At 56.6% G+C, this 21,056-nt stretch overlaps 1 protein-coding gene across 5 annotated transcripts in view; it reads right to left on the bottom strand.

Annotated features, from left to right (window-relative positions):
* Window positions 1-1,448: 1,448 nt before the first annotated feature.
* CXXC5 (CXXC finger protein 5) overlaps window positions 1,449-21,056 on the bottom strand; it is a 36,281-nt gene continuing 16,673 nt past the window's right edge. For 4 of the 5 annotated variants that reach the window (XM_059174749.1, XM_059174748.1, XM_059174746.1 and 1 more), the window contains exons 2-3: window positions 4,098-5,169; window positions 1,449-2,511 (exon numbers count right to left, since the gene is read on the bottom strand). In XM_059174749.1, the coding sequence (XP_059030732.1) occupies window positions 2,467-2,511; window positions 4,098-5,003 (951 nt within the window). In that variant the 5' untranslated portion in view covers window positions 5,004-5,169 and the 3' untranslated portion in view covers window positions 1,449-2,466. Of the gene's footprint in view, window positions 2,512-4,097; window positions 5,170-9,731; window positions 9,806-21,056 lie in introns of those variants that run through there. The other variant, XM_059174751.1, reaches the window with a different exon arrangement.

The raw sequence follows: 21,056 nt of genomic DNA, 5'->3' as shown, positions 1-21,056 counted from the left end.
TGAGGGCTGGCCGAGGCCATCTGCGGCCTGTGTGCTGCCAGAAGCAGGGCGGGGGTAGGCGGGGGCCTCCTGCCTGGGTGCCCCCTGCTGGCCAGGCTTCCCACCCAGCCGCCCCCCAGGAAGACCCTCCCTGCCCATTGCAGGACCTAGAGGTGCTGCAGTTTGCCTTGTGCGGGGGTGGGGGGTGGAGGATGAGGGTGCCCCTGGCAGCAAGGCCTCCCCCCACTCCCTGCTGGACGCCCCCCTTCGGCAGAACCGCCTGGAGAGATCACAGGCAGCCACATGAAAGGGAATTTTTCCCAGGCAGAGCGGGAGTTGAAAGCTGCCTCCCACCACCCCCGCCTGCCCCCGCTGTGCCAGGCCAGGCTGCCGGGCTCCTGGTGCTCCAAGGGAGCTTGTGACACTGGGAAGGGGGTGGGGGTCGGAGCCCCTACCCCATATGGGCTGCTTTTTCTACTCCAGGGAACAACAGCAGAGGCAGACCATCTTCCCCAGACCACTGCCCACTCCCCTTCGCAATTTGCCCCTTCCCTCACCCCAAAAAGCCCTCACCTACCTGAAGCAAGGCCCCTGCCATTGTCAGGAAGTCCTTCTTCCCGTCTAGCTTCCATCTCAGCCAGGCTCCGGGGCAGCTGGGTGGGAAGAATGTCTGCCCATCAAGTAGATGATGGGTCTCAGCCTGCAGTCCCGGCCTCTGTGATGTGAAGGGATGGGGGCCATGCAGCTGTCACCCCTTCCTGTTCAGGCTGCCTTGACCTAGACCATGTGGCTCTGTGGTGATTTCCCCAGACATCTGGCCTCTGAGGGCGCAGACGACCTTGCACCAACAAAATATCTGGGAGTGGGGAAAGTCGCTCAAGAACTGGAGCCAAGGATACCTCCCCCACACCGCCCCAGCTTCAGTCCAGCCGCCCTCAGGCCCAAAGAGGGGTATGGCAGGGTAAGGGTGTTTCTCTGTGCATTCTGGGCACAGTCAGGTCCCCACAAATCTGGGTTAAAACTGTTCCCTGGGGATCACCTCAGTGGTTGGGGGAGCAACAGATCCCTGCAAGAAAGCAAGCAAGCAATCAAACAGGCAGCTCCGGTCCTGCTGGCTGCTCTGTACTGGCCAGGCCCTGCTGACTTAGGTAAATAGAGGTGGCGGCCCCAGGTAAGGGAAGGTCCCCGGAGGTCCGGATTCTGAGGTAGGGGGTACAATCAGGCAGGCGAGAATGTTCCAGAACCAGCCATTTCCAGATTAACAGCACTTCCACCATGCCAGCTGGGCTGCCTGTTCCTGCTTGACCCCCTTTCAGGATCTGCCAGGCCCGACTCCCCAAGAGATCCCAGACTCTCCATATCCCGGGGCCATCCTTCTTGCTTTCCCAAGTGGCTCCACATCACCCCTGCCCAGCAACAGCCCCCAAGCCAGCCCCCCAAACCGGAGAGCAAGAAGCCAGCGGTGGTGCTTCGTGACACAAACATGCATTCGTTTTATTCACAAAACAGCCTGGTTTCCTAAAACAATACAAACAGCATGTTCATCAGCAGGAAGCTGGCCGTGGGCAAGGGGGCCCAGGCAGCAGGGGGCCCCCCCGGGGCACCCATACCCACCGGCAGGGGGCCACGAGAAGAAGCCCTTTCTTCTATGGCCATCGGCAAGGCCAGAAAAAAAGGACTTATTTTCTCTAAGGGCAGTAGCCAGGATCAGAAATATCGAGACATGGGCTCCCCAGACCTCAATGGAGAAAGGAACATAACTTTCATTTTCGCAAAATCATCATTGTCGGGGGGGGGGGGATCCCGTTCTGGGGACCAGGAGTACAGCGTAGGCGGCCCGGGAGTGGGTGGGCTGCTCTCCCCACCACCTCCCTCCCGCCCCCCTGCGAGCTCCTGGCTGCAGCTCTGCACGCGTGGATGGATACAGAGGGACTTCGGTGCGGCGCCATCGACATTCTCTTTATAAACGTGAGTGGATTCTCCAGGCAAACTATGCACTATTTCATGGTCGGAAAGAATCAAAGGAAGTTTAAATGAGGGTGGAGTTAAACTGTGCTAAATTACAGTAGTGCTTATTAGTAACTAGATTTCAAAAGGTTACAGAAAATTTACATTCTCTACACAAAAACCGCATCTCCTGCACAGACAACATCGACATCGACACAGGAAGGAAACTGATTGTCCATTCTTTGCCCAGGAAGTCTCGGTACTTTATAGATTCGTCTCTACCTCTTTTTTGTTGTTGTTGTTGTTGTTCTTCCGAAAAAGCAGTTAAATTTTTTTTTCCTTTTTCTTTTTATACTAGGGACGTGGAGATGTTAAAACGACAACAAAAAATATATATATAAAAACAGGAATGAAATCTGTGAGAGAATATTTTTGGTTCTAAAGACGGGTGCATCCGTTTGTCTTCGCCCGAATCCCTTGCTGGAGACCACACGAGCAGTGACATTGCACGGAGAGGGCAGCTTTGGGTTCCCACCGCCGTCACTGAAACCACCGGAAGGCAGCTCCCGTCGGAAGCATCACCTTCTGGTGGGGGCGGGAGACAAAAACAAGGAGAGAGTTCAGTCAGGGTCCGGCGGGACCTGGTGCAAAGACGCTCCCCCGTGGACGGCCTCATGGCGGAGGGACGGACCTGGAGTAAAAGGCAGCCACCCCATGGAGGTCCTGCCATCCTGACCGGGCCAGAGAAGAAGGCTTGGCCCGTGGGGCCGCTGGAGGGCCCGGAGCACCCTGAGGCCCCCTGAGCCAGTGTCCAGGAACCCTGCTTCCAAACAGGAAGACCCAATCCCCTGGTCCAAAGGCCACGAGCGCCAGGTGGCTGTGGTGCATCAGGGGGCTGTGTGCGTGGTTCTGTTGAATGAGCAGGGAACATGCGCACTGGAGGCCTGTATGGACGTGCGCCTCGAGCTGTGCTACGGTGGGTAGTAGTGTGTGCAGCCGGGGTGGGGAGGAAGGATATTGGCTGTGTTAAGAGGCTACATCTATAGCTAAGACTGGACCGGGCGGGGAGGGGTGTGTCTGTGTGGGTGTGTGTCCACATGAGATGTCAGCGGGTGCCTGTGGGTGCATATAGGTGTGTTCTCTGGGCAGAAGAGCAGATATATGAGGTCTGGGGCCTGCGGGTGGGTAGCAGCCACAGCTGGGATGTCATTATTATTTTCCAACCATTCTGAACATTTGCGTCCGGCCCACTCATAGAGGGGCGGGGCCGGGGCTGGGACAGCAGGCTGAAAAGATGCTTTTGTACCCAGGCCTGGCACCACCACTAGACTGCCATGGCTGGGGGCACAGGGACAAGCTCTGCCATGAGGGTGGAGAGAAAGCAGCATGGGAACCCTTCTGCCTGTTCTAAGCCCCTTCCTGTTTGGGCTGCCTTGGCCTTGACCGTGTGGCTATGTGGTGATTTCCCCAAAAAGCCAATCATTCCAAAGTGGACAGGCCTGCCTATACTCCAGGATCACAGCCACCCCTTCACCCTAGGACCACAGGACCCCTGGCCGTTTTACCTACGCAGCCAGACTGACCTTATGGCCCCCCAAAAACCCAATTTCTGTCAATGACATACCTAGACACAGGGTTCTTCCAGGCCTCAGGCCAATGAGCACCAGGGTGGCCTTAGGGGAAAGGCTGGGCTCTGAAGGGGTGAGTGAAGGGCTTACCCTTAAAAGCCACATGGTCCACAGGACAGAACCCTTCACACGTGGGACAAGGGAGAGCCCCAGAATCTCAGGGCACAGACTGAAAGCTTTAGGACACACCTGAAAGTCAGAAACTTAGGACCTATACGGAAATCTCAATGGCCGGCCCAAAACTCCAGGAAGGGGTTCAGAATCCCTGGGCCTGGCTGCAAAGGCCAGGCCCCCACCTGGAACCTGTTGCCTGCCTTGTGAACTATGACCTACTGAGATCTCAAGATGTGGCTCTGATTTTCTGGGCGGTGAACTGGTGTCTGAGAGCCTGCTCCAGGACCCCCAGGCCCAGGGGTCCACTGGCTGAGCGGCCCCCAGACACTGGCCCAGGCAGGAAAGGTAGGGCTGGGGGTGGGGCGGGGCTGGGTTCAGACTGCCGGCCAGACACAGGAGCCCACACACCTCCCTCTAAGGCGTCGTTACCTCCAGAGCAGCGGAAGGCTTCTTTTTGAGTTCCTCACATTTTCTGAATTTGCAAATCTGATGGCCAGTCTTTCGGTTCCTACAACTGCTGCACTGCTCGCAGTTGATGCGTCGCCGGCAGGGCGCGCACATGCCGCAGCGTTTCCGCTTCTTTTTGCCCGAGCTGATGGCTGAGGCCAGCTCTCCCTGCATGGGGTACTCGGCCAGGCCGGCCATGTGCAGCGCGCTCTCGGCCAGGAACACGCCGGCCGGGGTCATGATGAAGAGGCCCGGGTTGATGGGGAAGGCGCCCAGGTAGGGGAAGTCGGACTGGCCGTTGAGGGCCTCAGCACCTGCCACGGCCTCCATGTCGGGCAGGCCTGCACCCGCCTCGCTCATCAGCGGAAGGTGCTCCTGCACCACGCGCTTCAGCATCTCCGTGGACTGTGCGAACTGCTGCAGCGTCAGCTGTCCCTCGGCTGCCAGCTCCGTGGCCCGTTCTGCCTTGCTCAGCAGGCTGGCCACAGCACCACTTTTGTGCTTTGAGGTAGGGTTGCTTTTGTCCACGGCCATGGCCGCTGCCAGGTCGTGCCCGTTGGCCAACAGGGAGGCGGCCGCGGCAGCGGCGGCAGCCTTCTCGGCGGCCTCGCTGCCCATCATGCTGCCGCCGCTGCCACCACTGCCCCCAAAGGAGGAGTAGTGGGAGAGAGGGCGGGAGCGGCGCAGGCTCTTGTTGAGGGGTTCGCTGATGATGCCGCTCTTGTTCCGACGCTCGGGGGGCGGCGCGTCCTCCACTGAGGCTGGCGCGGCTGCGGCCACCGCTGCGCTCTTGTCGGCCCCTCCTGCCTTGGGGCCACTGCTGCCACCGGTGTTGCTGCTGCTGCTGCTGCCACCACTGTCCTGGGGGCTACTGCCAAGGCTCGACATGGTGGGGCCGAGGCCCAGAGCCCACTGCTCGGGGCGGGGGGCTGCCAACTGTGTGGGGGGGTCCACGGACGAGTGCCGGCCCGGCTGCCCACAACCGCGATGCCTAGTGGGCCCTGCTGCTCAGGGCAGGCACATGGTCTGCTGTCCACGTGGAAGGGTCTTCACTCTGTCAGGACAAGAGGGCACAGGGTCAGGGCGGAGGTAAGCATCTCCTTCCCCCACATCCCCACCAGCACCAGCCATGGTATTGCCATTTTAACAGACGCAAGCCCTGCTGGGCATTTATCACGCGCTGGACCCAACATGGTTAGGTATTTTTTACATGTACTGGTTTTTTTTTCCCCAAGATTTTATTTAGAGAGACAGAAGGAGACAGAGAGAAAGTGAGCGAGCATGAGCGGAGAGGAACACAGGGAGAGGAACACGCTGAGCATGGAGCCCCATGTGGGGCTTGATCCCACAACCCTGAGATCATGACCTGAGCTAAACTCCAAACACTTAAGTGACTGAGACACTCAGATGCCCCTTTCTGTACTATTTCAGTTAAGACTCACAAGCACATTTCGTATTAGTGGCTATTTTACACAGGGGGTTAGAACTGGCCATGAATATACAGTTACCAAGTGTCATGGCAGAGGCTCAGCCCGGATCTGTACAGCTCAGATCTCTGGCCAGTTCTTCCTGGGCTGGGGGGTAGGAAAGAACTGGAAATGTCTGTTAACCTCAGAAGGTTATAGAGTCACCTTCTGTTTCCTAATCTTCCTTCTCTGACCCATCTACAAAAGGATTTGGAATAGCCTCTGCAAAGTTTGAAGGTGTAGACCAGAAATCAATGCCTGGGTGGCTCACTGGGGGGTGGGGGTGGGGGTCTGACTCTTGATTTAAGCTTAGGTCATGCTCTCAGGATCCTGGGATACAGCCCTGCCGGGCTCTGCACTCAGCAGGGAGGCTGCTTGAGAGTCTTTCCCTCTGCCCCTCCACCTGCTTGTGTTCCTACTATGCGTGCTTGCTCTCTAAATAAATAAATCTTAAAAAAAAAATAGTAGTCTGGGAAGCTGCTCTAAGGCTCTCATTTGTCAATTCCTAAATACATATGGATTATCTCAAGGCTCTGACAAATCCTGTAAGGAAAGGAAACTGACTTTAAGAGGTTGCCAAATAGAGCACAGAATCCCTATTTCAAGGAGCATGTATCCTCCTGCTAGAGGGCAGGCAGCACTGTGCCACAGGATAAGCCCTCTCCTGTAAGAGTAGGGGGACATGCTGTGTACATATTGACACACGCTTCCTCCTCACTCTCAAAAACAGTCATCACTACCTCAGACCCCACTCTTGTCTCTACTCAGGCTTCCCTGCTGTGCTTCAGCCTGGCTCCCAGATGGGTCTGGGATGAGGTCCCAGTGAGAGCCCAGGGGCAGGCTGTGGGCAGGAGGGGCCTCTGGCTGCTGCAGGCTGGGAATGAGAGTGAGTGTTACCCTCCAGGGAACAGAGTCTATTCTTTGGCCACAACCACATTTCTGAGGTGCCCCTTCCCAGGACAAGCATGCTCTGCTCAAGCCCCAGGATTAAGGGCTCCTTGACCAGGCTCCTTAGCCAGGAACTCTAGAAGGAACTGTCCAGAAGGAGTGGAGTGGCAGATTCCTCATCAGTCCTGACTCTCTAAGGTCCCTTCCCTGCCTGCCTGCCTGCTGTGGCCCAGCAACCCTGGGGGGAGGGGGAGAAGACCGGAGAAGAGGGCCCAGCCTGAGCAGCTGGTGGCTCAAGGGGGAGGCGCACATCTGGCTGGGTCTGTCCCGCCCTAGCCTTGGGGGCGGCACACATACATCTTTGTCCCCAGGCAACCCCACCATCCCCCAAGTCACAGAACTCAGCCGGGTCCTGGTCCCTGGGAGGTCATGTAGTCCAACCTTCTGCACTTCCAGAAGAGGAAACTGAGGCCCTGAGCCGGCAGGGCCCCCTGCTCTGGGACTGCTAAGGAGTGGCCACAAGGAGAAGCAAGTGTAGAAGGAAAAGCTCCATCTGAGTGAGGCAAAGATGGCAGGCTTCAGCAGAGAGCCAGATGCTCCCTGCCTCTCCCTAGAGGGCAATGGCCCCATGTACTACCTTCCTAGTAAAGGTAGATGGGCGGTAAGGAAGGGTGGGCCAGCTGGCATACTCCACCAGGACAAACCCAGGAGGGCCTGGCTGGGGGTACCACAGAGGTCAGTGTTGTCTTAAGAGGAAGAGGCTCATGTAAGATAGCTATGCTCCGTCCCACCTGCTAAGGCCTAAGCCCAGGGTGGCTCTTGAGACCCTTCTTCAGAAATCAGCACCCTTCTAGACAGCAGTGACCCTGGCTAGGTGTCGGAGACTAGGGCCAACAACCATCACCCCATCTGAGCTCAAATACTCTGTCCTGGAGCACAGGGTGCCCGTAGGCCCAGACCCGGTGAGCAAAGACAGGAGAAGGCAGGAGCCCTTGGGTTGGAGAGGTGGGAGAGAGGCGGGGAGGGGAGCAGCCTGCGCCCTAGCCCCCCTCTGTGTCCCCGCCTCTGCGGCCTGCTGGCTGGTGGCAGAAATCGATAGCTGCATTAACGCTGCTCTTGCTCTCCTCCCTCCCCCCTCCTGGCTCCGGGATCTGGCTCGGTGTGCAGGGCGGGCAGGTCAATTAGAAGTCAGCTCCCTCCAACACGGGGACTGTGTTCAGGGCCGGAGCTCTGACTCAGTCTATCTGCTTTTGTCTCCACCCTGAGTCTTATGGTAGGGACCAAACCTCATGTTCTGTTTAGCTTTGGCCCTTCTTTGAATCTCTCCGATCATTTCTTTTCTTTTCTTTTTCTGTGCTTCCTCAGGGACTTCCCTCTCCCAGCCCCTCAGGGTCCTGGGACCTACTGAGCTATGGAGCAGAGGACGTGATATGTCATCAAACAGGTGTTGCAGGCAGACGCTGGTTTCCCAGCTGCAGAAGGTGGGGAGCAAACAAGGGGTACTGGCACCCAGGTGAACTGTCCTCAAACCCCAGAGTGGGGCAGATACATCTAGTTAGTCCCAAGGCCAAGTCTCTAACCTTGTTCCAAATTTGCCCCTAGATCTGGCTCATCTTTCTCCTTTAGACCCTGGGAAAAGCTGATGACCTGGTCCCAGTGGACCACTCACCACAGGGTTTGTTTGCCCTACTCAAGGTAGGGAAGGACATAAGACCTTCTTTCTCCCAGGCGTCACACAGCAGCCCCCTCCCAGACCAGGAAGGGCCTGGCAGTGCCCAGGCAGCAGGGGAGGAGCTGGGGTTGCGTTGAAGCGGAGCGGGAATGAGCGGGAGGGAAAGCTGGCGGGCAGGCGGGCGGCGGCGGGCGCATCCATCATCGGCCCTGCCAGGAACGCATCCAGCCCCCAAAAAGAAATACTGCGCCTGAGGAGGGACAACAAAGGGCTCCGTTTCATCAGCAATGCGGAGCCAGCGCCCCGCCGCCCTGCCAGCCGCGGTCAGCCCACAAAGGACCCCTTTGTCCATGCAGGAGCCGGGCCGGCCGGGAGCTGGGACCAGGGGCTGACGGGCGGGGACAGAGCAGAGGGAGGGGGCTGAAGGGGGAACCAGTCCTGAGAGCTGAGGGGCAGAGGGGGACACGACAGCAAAAGAACAGAGACAGGTGGTACAGATAGAGGATCATGAGACAGAGAACTTGAGGGGCGGGTCAGAGAAAGAGGGACTTGGAGAGGACAGGGCAAAGGGTCAAGGTTAGAGAACAGAGCCTCAAGGAAGCAGAAAACAGAGGGACTGGGCTCACAGAGATCCAAGGCTCCTAGCCCAACTTGGGAGACTTGAGGGTCTGACAGACATGGAAATAGCACCGAAGAGAATCCTAGACTCAGGGGCCTGGGGACCAAGAGAAAGCGGTTGGACATGCCCGTGGCTCTGAGAGAAAGGTGGGGGCCGGGTGGACCCCAGCCCACTCTGGCCCAAGGCTGCAAAGCAGAGACTGATAGGAAGGAGGCTGAGGGTCAATGGATTCTTGGCCTCAGGCCCCAACCTCCTATGGGCATTAGCTCCCTGGCTAAGCTGGGAAGACAGGTGGGCAAAGCTGGAGCCACTCTCCTGACACTGGGACCATCCCCCTGCCTCTACTCCAGGTTCAAGCCAGCCAGCCGTAGAAGACACAGAACCACTCCTCTCCAACCAGCTCCCAGGACCAAGTGACCTCAGAGTCCAATTAACTAAGTAAACCTATCAGTAAAGCATTTAGTGAGCACTGACTATATCCTCCTGCCCTGTGCTCCTAAGCTTTACATGGAAACCTGGGAAATAGAAACTATTAAGCAGGGGTGGCTGGGTGGCTCCGTGGGTTAAGCCTCTGCCTTCAGCTCAGGTCATGATCCCAGGGTCCTGGGATCGAGCCCCGCATTGGGCTCCCTGCTCAGCAGGGAGCCTGCTTCTCCCTCTCCCTCTGCCTGCTGCTCTGCCTACTTCTGCTCTCTTGCTCTGTCAAATAAATAAATAAATAAATATATTAAAAAGAAAGAAAAAAGAGAACTATTAAGCAGTTTTACAGGCGAGGAAACTGAGGCTCAAAGAAGATCAAACTGTCAGGCCAAGGTCAAATGACTGGTTAGAATTTGAACCCAGAGCCCAAGTATGAGTCACTCTGCTGTGTGACCACCTTTGCTCTACCTATGCAACTGACAAAGTAGCCCAGGACACGGTGACCCATCTGTCCCGACTGTCCCCCAAAGGGTTGTTACCATGCCTGTCACCTTTATGTGGATGGGGGGCGAGTTGTCACAGACCCCAGGGGAGTGTCTTCACCTGGGGGGCTTGGAGATGCCCAGGCAGGAACCCGGAATGCCGGGCCAGCGACGTCATAATACCAGCTGTCAATGAGGTCACCAGAGGTGATGGTAATGCCCTCACTCCACCCTGAGCCCCAGGGGAACCAGGACACACCCCCCAGACAGAGCCTGAGCCCTTCAGGCCAGACAGCAGTGGGGGAAGAGGCCTGGGGGTCGGGGGGAGGGATGTCCACACACAGACATGCACACAGGTGGCCCACAGTGAGATTTCTAGATGTTCAGGTTGCACACGTCCCCTCCTCCTGATTAACCAACAGCAGCCCCACGCCCTGCAGTACTGGGGAGACAGTGGAGGATTCGGACTGGGCACTGCCCGGGAAGGAGCACACAAGGGCTGGGCCAATGGTCACATGAACCAATATGAAATGAGCGCGGGAAGGCGACCAAATGGAGCACTGGGGGCCTTTCTGGAGGAAGGAACTGTTAGCCTGTGACTTAAAGAGGAGGGGAGGTTACCAAAGGGGACATGAGCCTGAAATAGTTCTTAAGAAAAGAGGAAGTGGGGCGCCTGGGTGGCTCAGTGGGTTAAGCCGCTGCCTTCGGCTCAGGTCATGATCTCAGGGTCCTGGGATCGAGCCTCGCATCGGGCTCTCTGCTCAGCAGGGAGCCTGCTTCCTCCTCTCTCTCTCTGCCTGCCTCTATGCCTACTTGTGATCTCTCTCTGTCAAATAAATAAATAAAATCTTTAAAAAAAAATAAAAAAAAAAAAAAAAAAAAAAAAAAGAAAAGAGGAAGAGGGGAGCCCGGCCAGCTCTGTCGGGACAGCATGCAGTGGAACGTGGAACTTTTGATCTCAGGGTGGGGAGTTTGAGCCCCATGTTGAGGGTAGAGTTTAAAAAAAAAAAAAAATGGGGAAGAGGGTGTGAGGTATGGTCGTGAGGCTGGCAGGGTCTCAAGTGGGCAGGGCACTGAGGCCAAGGGTAGGATTTTTTAAACACAGCTTTACTGAGGCATGGTTTACACACTATAAAATTCATCCATTTAGAAGTGCATAATTCAATGATTTTATTTTTTTTTAAAGATTTTTATTTATTTATTTGACTGAGATCACAAGTAGGCAGAAAGGCAGGCAGAGAGAGAGGAGGAAGCAGGCTCCCTGCTGAGCAGAGAGCCCGATGCGGGACTTGATCCCAGGACCCTGGGATCATGACCTGAGCCGAAGGCAGAGGCTTAACCCACTGAGCCACCCAGGCGCCCCCAATTCAATGATTTTTAATAAGTTTACAGAGTTGTGCTACATCACCACTATAGCCAAGGGCAGGGTCTGAGCAAGGTGCCATCCCTCCCTTGCTCCTTCGCTGGCTAGAACAAACTTCCAGCCGTCTTTCCTGCTGAGGGAAGGTTTCCTGGAGGAGGGTGCATTCCAGTGGGTCCTTGAGGATCCCAAGCCAGCAGCCTAGCACAGCACACCATTCTGCCATTGTCTGGGCAGGCCAGCACTGCTGACTTGCACACTCCGTCTAGCTCTTTACACTCCTCCCTAACTTCCCTGTGCACTTTTTTTTTTTTTTTTTTTTTTTTTTTAAAGATTTTACTTACTTATTTGACAGAGAGAGATCACAAGTAGGCAGAGAGGCAGGCAGGGAGAGAGGGGGAAGCAGCTCCTGGCAGAGCAGGTAGACCAACGTGGGTCTTGATCCTAGGATCCTGAGATCATGACCTGAGCCTAAGGCAGAGGCTTCACCTAGTGAGCCCAGGAGCCCCTCCCTGTGTACTTCTGACATTCCTGTTACACCCTCTTCATGACCCTCCACCCACAATGGTGGCTGGTCTTGGCTTCCAAGGGAGTTGAGATGGACAGACGGATGGTGGGCAAGCCAGTGGTGATGAAGAGAACAGACCATAGGCTCTGGTGGCTTAACTGAGCTGAGGCTGAGCAAGCTGGGGAGGCAGGGGGTGGGGGCGTCATCTCTGATTTCCATGATTCAGCCTAGGGACTTTCCAGAAGGGGAAAGAAGCTCTACTCAGGCCCAAGGCGATGCACATGGAGACAGTGGCCTTGGAAATGGGAGAAAGACAGTTCTCACCCAAGAGCACGGGGCACATCTCTAACTACAGATGAACACACAGGAGCACGCACTGATCACTACTAATACCCAGCAGATGGCCGGGGGCAAAGCCTGTCCTCAGCACTATTAGAATCTCCCTAAGACAGAACAGGGGGCTAGGCTAGAATCCTACTTCCCTGACCCTCTTAGAACCCTCCACCTAAGGCAGACAAAACCCCATTGCCTGAAGAAGGAAACATGCTAAAGAAAACCCCAGGAGTCCATGGGGCTCTATTCTCCCTTACAGAGCTCCCAAAAAACAGTTGGAGGGGGTCAGCCCATTTTATGGAAAGGAACACTGAGGCCCCAGCCAGGAGGTATGCCCTGACCTGGGGCTCTAGGGAGTGATCTGGGACACCTCTGATAAAGACAAAAGCTTCCCCACCAGGCACCTCCGTCGGCCCAGGTTCCCTCTCTACAACAGTCAAAGGATCAGGAAGGCCCTTTCCTCTGGGTGACCTTGGCATATGGCCTCTGAGTCAGTTTCTCTAGATGCAACATGGAACCAGGAGGATAAGTTACTATGTTAAGGAACGAGGACTTCCTGAGTGCCAGACGCTGTATGCCTTGTCTCACTGAATCTTCCTACACACCTTCTGAAGGAGGACGATGATTGGCCCATTTAGAGCAAGCAATTCAATAAGCAGTTGTGAGGTAGGGAAAAGTGTTGCCCTCTCCAATGGGGACCCTCTGGATCTAGGCTAATGTTTCCCAAAGTAATATCTGAGCTGACATCAACCTGGGGTCAGGGCCATGCACTAACTTAGGATCTTCCTCCTGGTGGACAGGGGAGGAAAGCTAGCTCAGAGATAATTGGGCCAAGGAATTAGAAGAGGGGGGATCTGTCCTTTAGGGCTTGTGTGTGAGGAGCAAGGGTGTTAACAGGACAATTCAGGGGACCAGAATTCTAACGTCTAGGTTTGTGGCTCCATCCCGTCTCTTCCTGTTGATTTGACTGTGCCCTTCCTTCCCCATAGTGAGCCTCAGTTTCCCATCTGTAAAATGGAGCACAGTTCTTACTCCACACCCCATTGTGATCCCTGAGGGATCGAGGAAAACAGTAGAGACACAAGAAAAAAGACTCCAGATGGTGACCCCCTCCAACCCCACAAATCCCAGAGGACCTGAATCTGCCCATGAAGTGATCTGCAGACATGGAAACTGAAGTCTGGAGAGAAGGTTTTGAACAGGTTCTGGGATTGAGACCCTATGAGGCCTGTTGGGGAGAGGGGCATCTAGGTCCTTCCCAGTGCTATCATCTCCCCAGAGGACATGATAATCACAGACCCTCGTGTTGCACACTCACTCTACCAGTATTGTGCTAATTTACACACATCTTCCCATTGAATTTCTTCTGTAACTCTTTAACTGGTATTGTCACCCATGTATACATGAGGCCACTGAGACTCAGGGAAGTCAAGTCACCTGCAAAAGGTCACAAGGTCAATAGGCAGCAAAGGCAGGATTTGAAACCAGGTCTGTGTGACTCCAAGGCCTGGCTCTCCAACACTGGCCAAGGCTCTGAGGGACCGGGAAAGGGGAATCATGGTGGGAGGTTGAGGTCCAGTTCAGCCCAGCATAGGGGTTCTGGGGTAGGCGTGGGCGGCTCTTGGGCTCTGGGCAAAACATGTGACAGCACTGTTGCAGGGAAGTCTGCAGCTCTACCCTAAGGCCCAGGAAAAGACAGGGGAAGGGGCTGCGGGTGGGCCGGACGGGCCAGGCTGGGCCAGAGCTCCGGGCATTCCGGCGGCCTCCGCAGGAAGCAGAATGGGACGGAAACCGGCTCCTGCCTCCTCCCCCAGAATCCTGTGGGCAGCCCAGCCGGGCCGCACAGAGGCCGTCTTTGTGCCTGCCCCAAGCCGCCACCCGCGGCTGGCCCGGGGTTTTGAGTTTCCTGGGGGTGGGGGGGTGTGAGGGGCCCTGTCACTGCTAACCCTCCAGCTCCCCCTCTCAAGGGTGGTCACAGCGGTCCACAGCTGGCGGCGGAAGGGGGTGGATGGCCAGGCCTACCCCAGAGACTCTGGGGAGCCCAGAGTTTGCCCACGTCTCACACTCCCCACACTTACACACCCTGACTGGGGGCTAGTGGTGGGCAGGGACCCAGAGAGAACCTGAGAGGCCATCCCCCTGAGCCTGCCTCTCTGCCAGAATCCACAAGTCCCCCCAAAGTGCCTGGAACCCCACCTCTCCCTCCATCTGGGTGTTCCTGGGCCCAGGTTGATGTACATTAAGAGGCTGGCCAGGATGGTAGGACAGTCCATCTGTCAACTGCCATTTCCCACTCTCCCGTGGCTCCCTGGACAGAGCACATCAAGGGGGAGGCCTCAGGCTCCCTTCAGCATGTCAGGGACAAAAGCCCCTTGGGTGGTATAAATGTGCTCACAGAACACTGGGCCTCAGGGAGCTCTGGCTAAAGTGCATATGGTGAGGAGCACCACCACCAACTAGGAGATCTGTGTTGTATCCACTTAAAAGGTGCGTCAGATAGGGTACACGCATGAGTGTGTGTGTGTGTGTGTGTGTGTGTATGTCTGTGGTGGGGGCTGTGGGTGTGCTCAGGTGTATGTGCAGACTCAGATAGCCCCTTGTGGGTTGGAACACTGATATATTCACAGGGCTTATATGCCAGTACAGGAGAAGGTCTTTGTGTGACCTCCTCGTGTGTGCACGTGGAGCGTGTGCTAGCTATACCTGTGGATGTTAAGTACATGCCTGAGTGTGCATATGTGTATGCTACAGTGGTTTACATGAAGGCTGGATTTTTGTGGGTTCTTCTGGTCCGTGAGCGTCAACACACTGTTGCCACGTGTTTACCAGTGTGTGTATGCACACACACATGTGCGCACACATATGCGTGTGCACACACTGTTGAGTTGTATCAGGGCTTCTGAGGGTTCTGAGGTGCAAGTGTGGGGCCCAACTGGGATGGGGATGGTGCAGACAGGAACTGATGCCAGGTGCTGGGGCCCCTATGGAAACAGGAAGCTGCCCACAGGTGTGCCGGGGCTGTGGTGGGGGCTGGGCTCCACCCACGTTCAGTCTGTCCCCCTGAGAAACCAACCTAGGGTTCCGTCAGCTGAAAGCCTGTCCCAGCCACGAGGGAGTCACCTTCCTTGCCTCTCTGCTATTCAAGACCGAACAGCTCTGACCAGCGTCTACCCGCCCGCCTGGCCTGAGTATGGAAAAAACTGGAAAACAAAAGCCCCCAGACTGCAGGCCCTCCCTGCAGAGGCGTGGGGGAGGCAGGCAAGAGGCAGGAGGTTGAGGAGGAAGGAGGGAGGTGTCGCCGCAGCCCCGGAACACAAAAATAATGAGGCGAGAGGGGCCATGGGGCCGAGCCGGCTGGTTCCGGAGTCGCTATCTGACCTTGACAGATGCCACAGCTGGGTGCCTGGAGAGGAACCTCGCCACGGTGCTAGAGAACACCCTCCACCCCCTGCCACCTCCCCCAGGCCAGGTCGATGGATGTCCAGGCAGGCCCCAGCCATAGGCAGCCACCCCACCAGGCGGGAGAAGGGCGTCCTCAGAGGGCGTCCCAGTTGGTGGGGGGAGGGTACAGAGGCAAGGGAGTGGGGGCAGGGCACTGGAGGCAGCACTGTGGTCTCCCGAGGGCACCCCAGTCCTCAGGTGTGGCTACGTTTGTGAGAAACACAGAGCATGCCATTGTGCTTGTGTCGCTGTGAGGCTGAGTGTGTGTGCAGAAGGGAGGCAGAGTGTGACTGTGTGTGTGCGACAGAGACAAAGATCATACTTGTGTGTGTCCTTGGGGTCACACAAGGCTGGAGAGTCAGGCTGATGTCCCTGAAATGGGTGTGGCCACACCACTCAGGGGTGGGCACTGATCACTCCCCTGCCCCCTTCCAGAGCCACAGCTGTCCTGGAGGATGTAAGCCACGCTGGGGCCAAAGGAGGGAAGGAGGACAAAGAGAGCCACAGGCCCCACCACCTCCAAGTTCTGTCACACGCATATGGAACTGAGCCGCCCCTGCGGGCCCTTCCTGGCCTACCTCTCTCTCCCACTGTGGTGGAGGTCTGTGGCCTCAGCGATGGACACCGGGCTGGGCACCACCACTCTGGGGACACCCATGCGGGGCTGGGTGTGAGCTACAGGAGGGGATGCTGGGCTGGAGGCGGATTAACAATTCCGAGCACTGGCTGCATAATTAAAAAATCATTACAGGCGGGCGGGCAGAGCCGAGTGTGAGCTCACGCTCAGAGCAGGCGGGGACACTGCCACGACGCTCCCCCTCCCACTGCCTCCCCGAGGAAAAATCCCACCTGCTAATATAATTATGGAAAAACACAAGCACAGAAATTTGGTTTCAGCAAACAACGTGCCTGAGCGCCCAGGGCCTGCCTGGCCCTCAGCACAGTGAGCAGGCTGGTCACTCGTGCCCATAGCTCATGGCAGTAAGATGGACCCTGCTGGGTCCACACTCCAGACCCTGACCTCCACCCTCTCCCAGCTCATGAGAGAGAAAGACAGAGGGAGAGAGAGAGAGAGAGAAAGATAGAGAAGTAGGGGTGTTGAGAGCGCAGTTCCGCAAATCCCAAATCCCGGAGAAAATTGGTCTGTCCTGAGAGTTTACAAATAGGGAAACTAAGGCTAAGGAATCTGCATAAGGTCACTGCATTCCTGACAAAGCTGAGGAGGAACTGGATTCCCCCAGGAGGGTGCAACACCTCAGGAGCTCAGTACCCCCGGACCCCTTCCCCTGCATCTCCCAGCTTCCCTCTCTCTACAGCCACCTCTCTGCCACCCCCCTCCCCCATCTCTGAGAGCGTCTCTCTCTCTCCCTGAGACTGAATGCGACTGTCCAACCATGTGCCCCAGCACCTCCGGCAGCCTCCGCATGCCCAGACCCCACCGTGGGGACGTGGGGGCTCCCCAGCCTCCCAGTTCAGGGACAGGGCATCCTGGGCTCAGCCGGGTTAAGCCAGGCAAGCAGAGCTGGCTCCCGCCAGGAGAAACGCGGCCAGCTCTGGGGCACAGGCCCCAGAACGGCAGGAACAGCCGCCATCACCTCGGGCCTGGAGCGGGCGGTGCGGGGAGGGGAGCTGGGCCTAATTAGTCGACCTGGGACCCGGGCGGGCGCCGGGGCGGCAGACGCCGCAGCCAGAGCCCGCGCAGGCACGTCCGCGGCCGGCCGGGAGGCGGCGGGGAGCCGGGAGGACGCGGCGCCCTGAGACGCGATGGGACGGGCGGCCTGGGAAGGACCGGGCCAAGGAGATTCCGCACCGAGCAGGCCTGCCTCCCCTCATTCCTCGGTGCCACCAGGCGCAGCAATTAGAGGCTTTCAAAGTTTGTCCTTAATTGGTTTCATTTTTGCCTCATAAATGATTCATGGCCCCGGAGGTCTGCCAGGCCGCGGGGGTGGGGGGTGGGGGGTGGAGGGGTGGCAAGGGAAATTTGGGGAGGCTTTTGCCTGGAGCCAGGCCCCCTACCTGAGGCTGGAGAGGGGATGACAGGGGCTGGGGAAGCCTTGGGCAGGTGGGATCCTCCAGCGAAAATAAAAACCCAGGCCCTCTCCTTGGGGCACTAATTAGAAACTGTAACTCCTTCTCTGCAGACCCAGCTCTGTGTCCAGGCCCAGAGCCACTGCAGCTGCTGGGGCCCTGGGAGCATGAATAATAATGTAATGATAACAGAGTAACAGTGTCAACAATAATAATAACCACAGTGAACACTTAAGGAGTTCTTACTATGTTCCAGGCATGAAGGGAAGAACAAATGCGTTTTTTTTAAACCACTTTCCTACCTCCAAGCACCACCACGGAGAAGTACCAAGACTCCTATTTTACAGATGAAGAGACTGAGGCTTGGAGACCTTAAGGTCTGCCCTCTGACACTCTCATGCCAGAACTCCTCCCTCCCGGCTATCCAGAGTACAGGGCTCAAGGCTGGAGCATGGGAATGCTACCTGCCAGGTGGGTCTCGAGAGAAGTCAGGGAAGGTACCCAGGGCCTACAAAAAGACCCCAGGATGCACCACCAGCAATCACACAACCCACCCAGGCTAGGTTAGCTCTGCTCCTCAAAAGGCAATGTTGGCCTTGGCTGAGCAATGTCCTCACAGGGCTTTAACTGTTCTGTCTGTAAAATAGGAAAACAGGAGCCCTACAATCCCCATCTAGCACTAACTCCGAGTTAGGCATGCAAGCAGAGATGTCACAGACCCCACCCTCAGGGAACGCCCAGTCTAAGGGAAAGATGGACAGACACGAATAAGGGCTTAACAGTCTGCACAGAGGACCCTGAGCACTCAGCCCATGCTGAGGGCCTAACGTGCTGGACGGAAGTGCCAGAAGTTCTTGGAGGTGAGGTGGGCAGAAAAAGCTGCTCCCTTCTGACCTATACCCATCTTACACATGAGGCTCAGGGAATGGGCGTGGCCTGCTTAAACCCACGTCTAGAATCAGACCTTGAAAATTCAGAACTATCGACCATCAGAGTGATGTGGGATGCAAAAATGCCCAGCTCATCCTGCCCGGGGATGGCCACTTTTATTCTGAAAAACAAAGAGAGGTGAGGCTTACACAATGGACTTCCGGGCCCAACTGGACCCCGGAGACGTCCTGAGGTAAGGTGCTTAACCCATCAGGGAGTTAATGTGGTTCGGAATGACTCCCCCTAGAGGGCCCCAGGGCTCGGGGCTGCTGGCTGTTGGCTCTTGGGGGCCTGCCCCAAGTATCACCTCCTCTCCAGTCCTCCAGCTCCTCTGCCCCAACTACGTGCACCAGCTTCCCCACCAAAAAAAAACCCTGCTGGCTTTCTCAGGCCCTGGCGCCAGCCCAGTCCCACTGACTCCCTGCTCTCCCACCCAGCCTGGTATCAAGGACATTCACTTCAAGTGATTACACCTCCTTGGGCCTCACCACAGCCCTCTAAGTGGGCTTATGTGATCATCGCCATTTTGCAGATGAGGGAAATATCTCAGAAAAGTGAAGGCCTAAGGCCACACAGCATGGAGGAACCCAGGTCCAAACTTCTTGCAAGTTCATGTTCCTCACCTTGCTGGCCTCCTGCAGGTCAGTACCTCTGACCTGTCCTAGGGGCCCATAAGGCTTCCATTTTCCCTATTTTATAGATGGCCACCTCTTGCCCCAGCCCTGACCCTTCCTCAGTCTGGACAAAGCCTGTACAGAGCCCACACTTCTCCAGACACTAGAACTTGGTCAGTCTTGTGGTCAGGGGCCCTGCCACAAAGTCCTAGGAATGGGGTCCCTATGTACCCTAGGAATTCCTGGGGGCATAGGACCTCCTGCCTCACACAACTGGGTCACTGCAAGGATTGGGGGGATGGTGGAGGAAGCCCCTACTTGAACACAAAGGACAACACAAATGTCTGATGGTAGGGTGGGGGGAGGAGGCACAATGGTACGGGGGCGCCAGGGTTGGTGGCCCCCTTCTCTTCTTTGGGAACAAAGTCAACTTTAAGGACCCTACCACCCACACTTGAGGAGGGGCTGCCTGTGGGAGCAATCCTCCCCTGGGAAGAAGCTGAAGCTCTGTACACGCCCTACACGAGCCCTGCTGGAGGACAGAGCTGAAGAGCTGGGCAAGTCACAGCTTCTCTGGGCCTCATTTGCTGTATCTGCACAAGGGACCTATACTGTCCCTTGAACCCTTTGTGTAGAAGTTTAGAGGTTTTGAAAAAAGGGATTTGTAAGCAGTGGACACAACATTCAGCTGTCTGTGCGGGCTGCGGGCACTTGAGGCACTGCAGTTGGTACACAGAAGCTTGACAATGGCTTGTCGAACATGCTAACAAGTGGCTGAGTTCTCTAATGCCCAAGTTCACCCAGCAGGTCCAGTCAACACTTCCCAGGGGCCCACTCTGGGGAAGGAGACTAGTCTGTCTCTTATTCCTCAATGTGTCTGCCTGCTCCACCATGACTGCCCAACCGGGTCACTGGGGTCCCTCTCCCCAGCCTGCCCAGGAAGCAGCACGTCTCAGGCAGGTCAGCACTGACGTCACTAGGACTGGTGGGGCGTGGAGCCTTCCACCTCCGGAACTACCAATTAATTAACTTTTTCAAATTAATTTCCCAAGCAAAATTCCATAATTACATCTATCTTCATCAGCCCGCATTGGGCAGGCCAGAGGACCCCGCCATGAGATTGAATGTGGGGTGAGGGATGACCACATCAGCCACAGGACCAGAGTATGGAGGGGCTGGGGGTTGGGTTTCACCCCTGCAAAGCAACTGCCTGCTGTCCTTATGGATGCTGTCTGGAAGGGGAGAGAGCAGAGAAGCCAGAGCCCACCCCCACCCCAAGTCAGGAGGTGGGGGTGCTCAGGGAGCCTCAGGTCTGCCCAGCTCATCCTGCTGCCCCCATCCCCCACCCCGTGCCCCCAAACCATGGTGGGTCTTGGCAGGGCCCAGTAGTTACACGGGTACTGCGAGGCTGAGAAGGCCGCGGCAGCAGCGTTCTAATTTCCCAAAGGGGCTGAGATTAATTAGCTCACACACAGGCGCAGAGAGGGAGAGGAGAGTGGGAGCAGGGGCGGGTAGCATTGGGCGAGGAACTGGCTGGCGCCCCTCCTTGCCCGCCCAGCAGGCAGGCAGGCAGGCAGGCAGGCGGCCTTGACAGCTTGGGTGCTCTGAAGGTCAGTGGCCAAGCTGGCTGAGCCAGCAGACTGGCGCTGTCTCGTTCCCAGAATCCCGGAGGACTGAGGTTGGAGGGGTGGACAGCAACCAAGAGGACAGCTCAGGGTATATGCGGGGGTTCCACTGTCAACACCATCAACAGAATCTGTGCCAGGTGCTTTGTCTACACTACCTTGTTTCACTCCCACAGCGGCCTACAGATGTAAGCACCATGGTCCACCCATCTCACAGATGAGGACACTGAGGCTCCGGGCCGAGGGGGGAAGTGAGTGTGAATGGCGAAAGTGAGACTGAAATCCAGACTGGCCCAACTCTGGATCCCTCCACCCCTATGGCCAGTGTGCGGGCTGCAGGAACCCTGTGCATGGGGGACCTTGGAACACCAGGCGACAGCATGTGGGTGTGTCTGACTCACTTATCCCCTCCCCAGAGAAGGTGCCCGGCAGACTCTCGGTCACTTCACAGATGCAGAAACTGAGACCAGAAAGGGGAAGTGACTTGCCACACAGTCTGGGACCCTAAACCCAGAGAGTATGCCCCTCCATGTGAGACCAGTACTTAGTTCCAGA

The sequence above is a fragment of the Mustela lutreola genome, chromosome 5, assembly GCF_030435805.1.
Source record: "Mustela lutreola isolate mMusLut2 chromosome 5, mMusLut2.pri, whole genome shotgun sequence".
Classification (NCBI taxonomy): Eukaryota; Metazoa; Chordata; class Mammalia; order Carnivora; family Mustelidae; genus Mustela; species Mustela lutreola.
The sequence above is the reverse complement of the archived record's forward strand: the minus strand, read 5'-3'. Positions and strand labels throughout refer to the sequence as shown.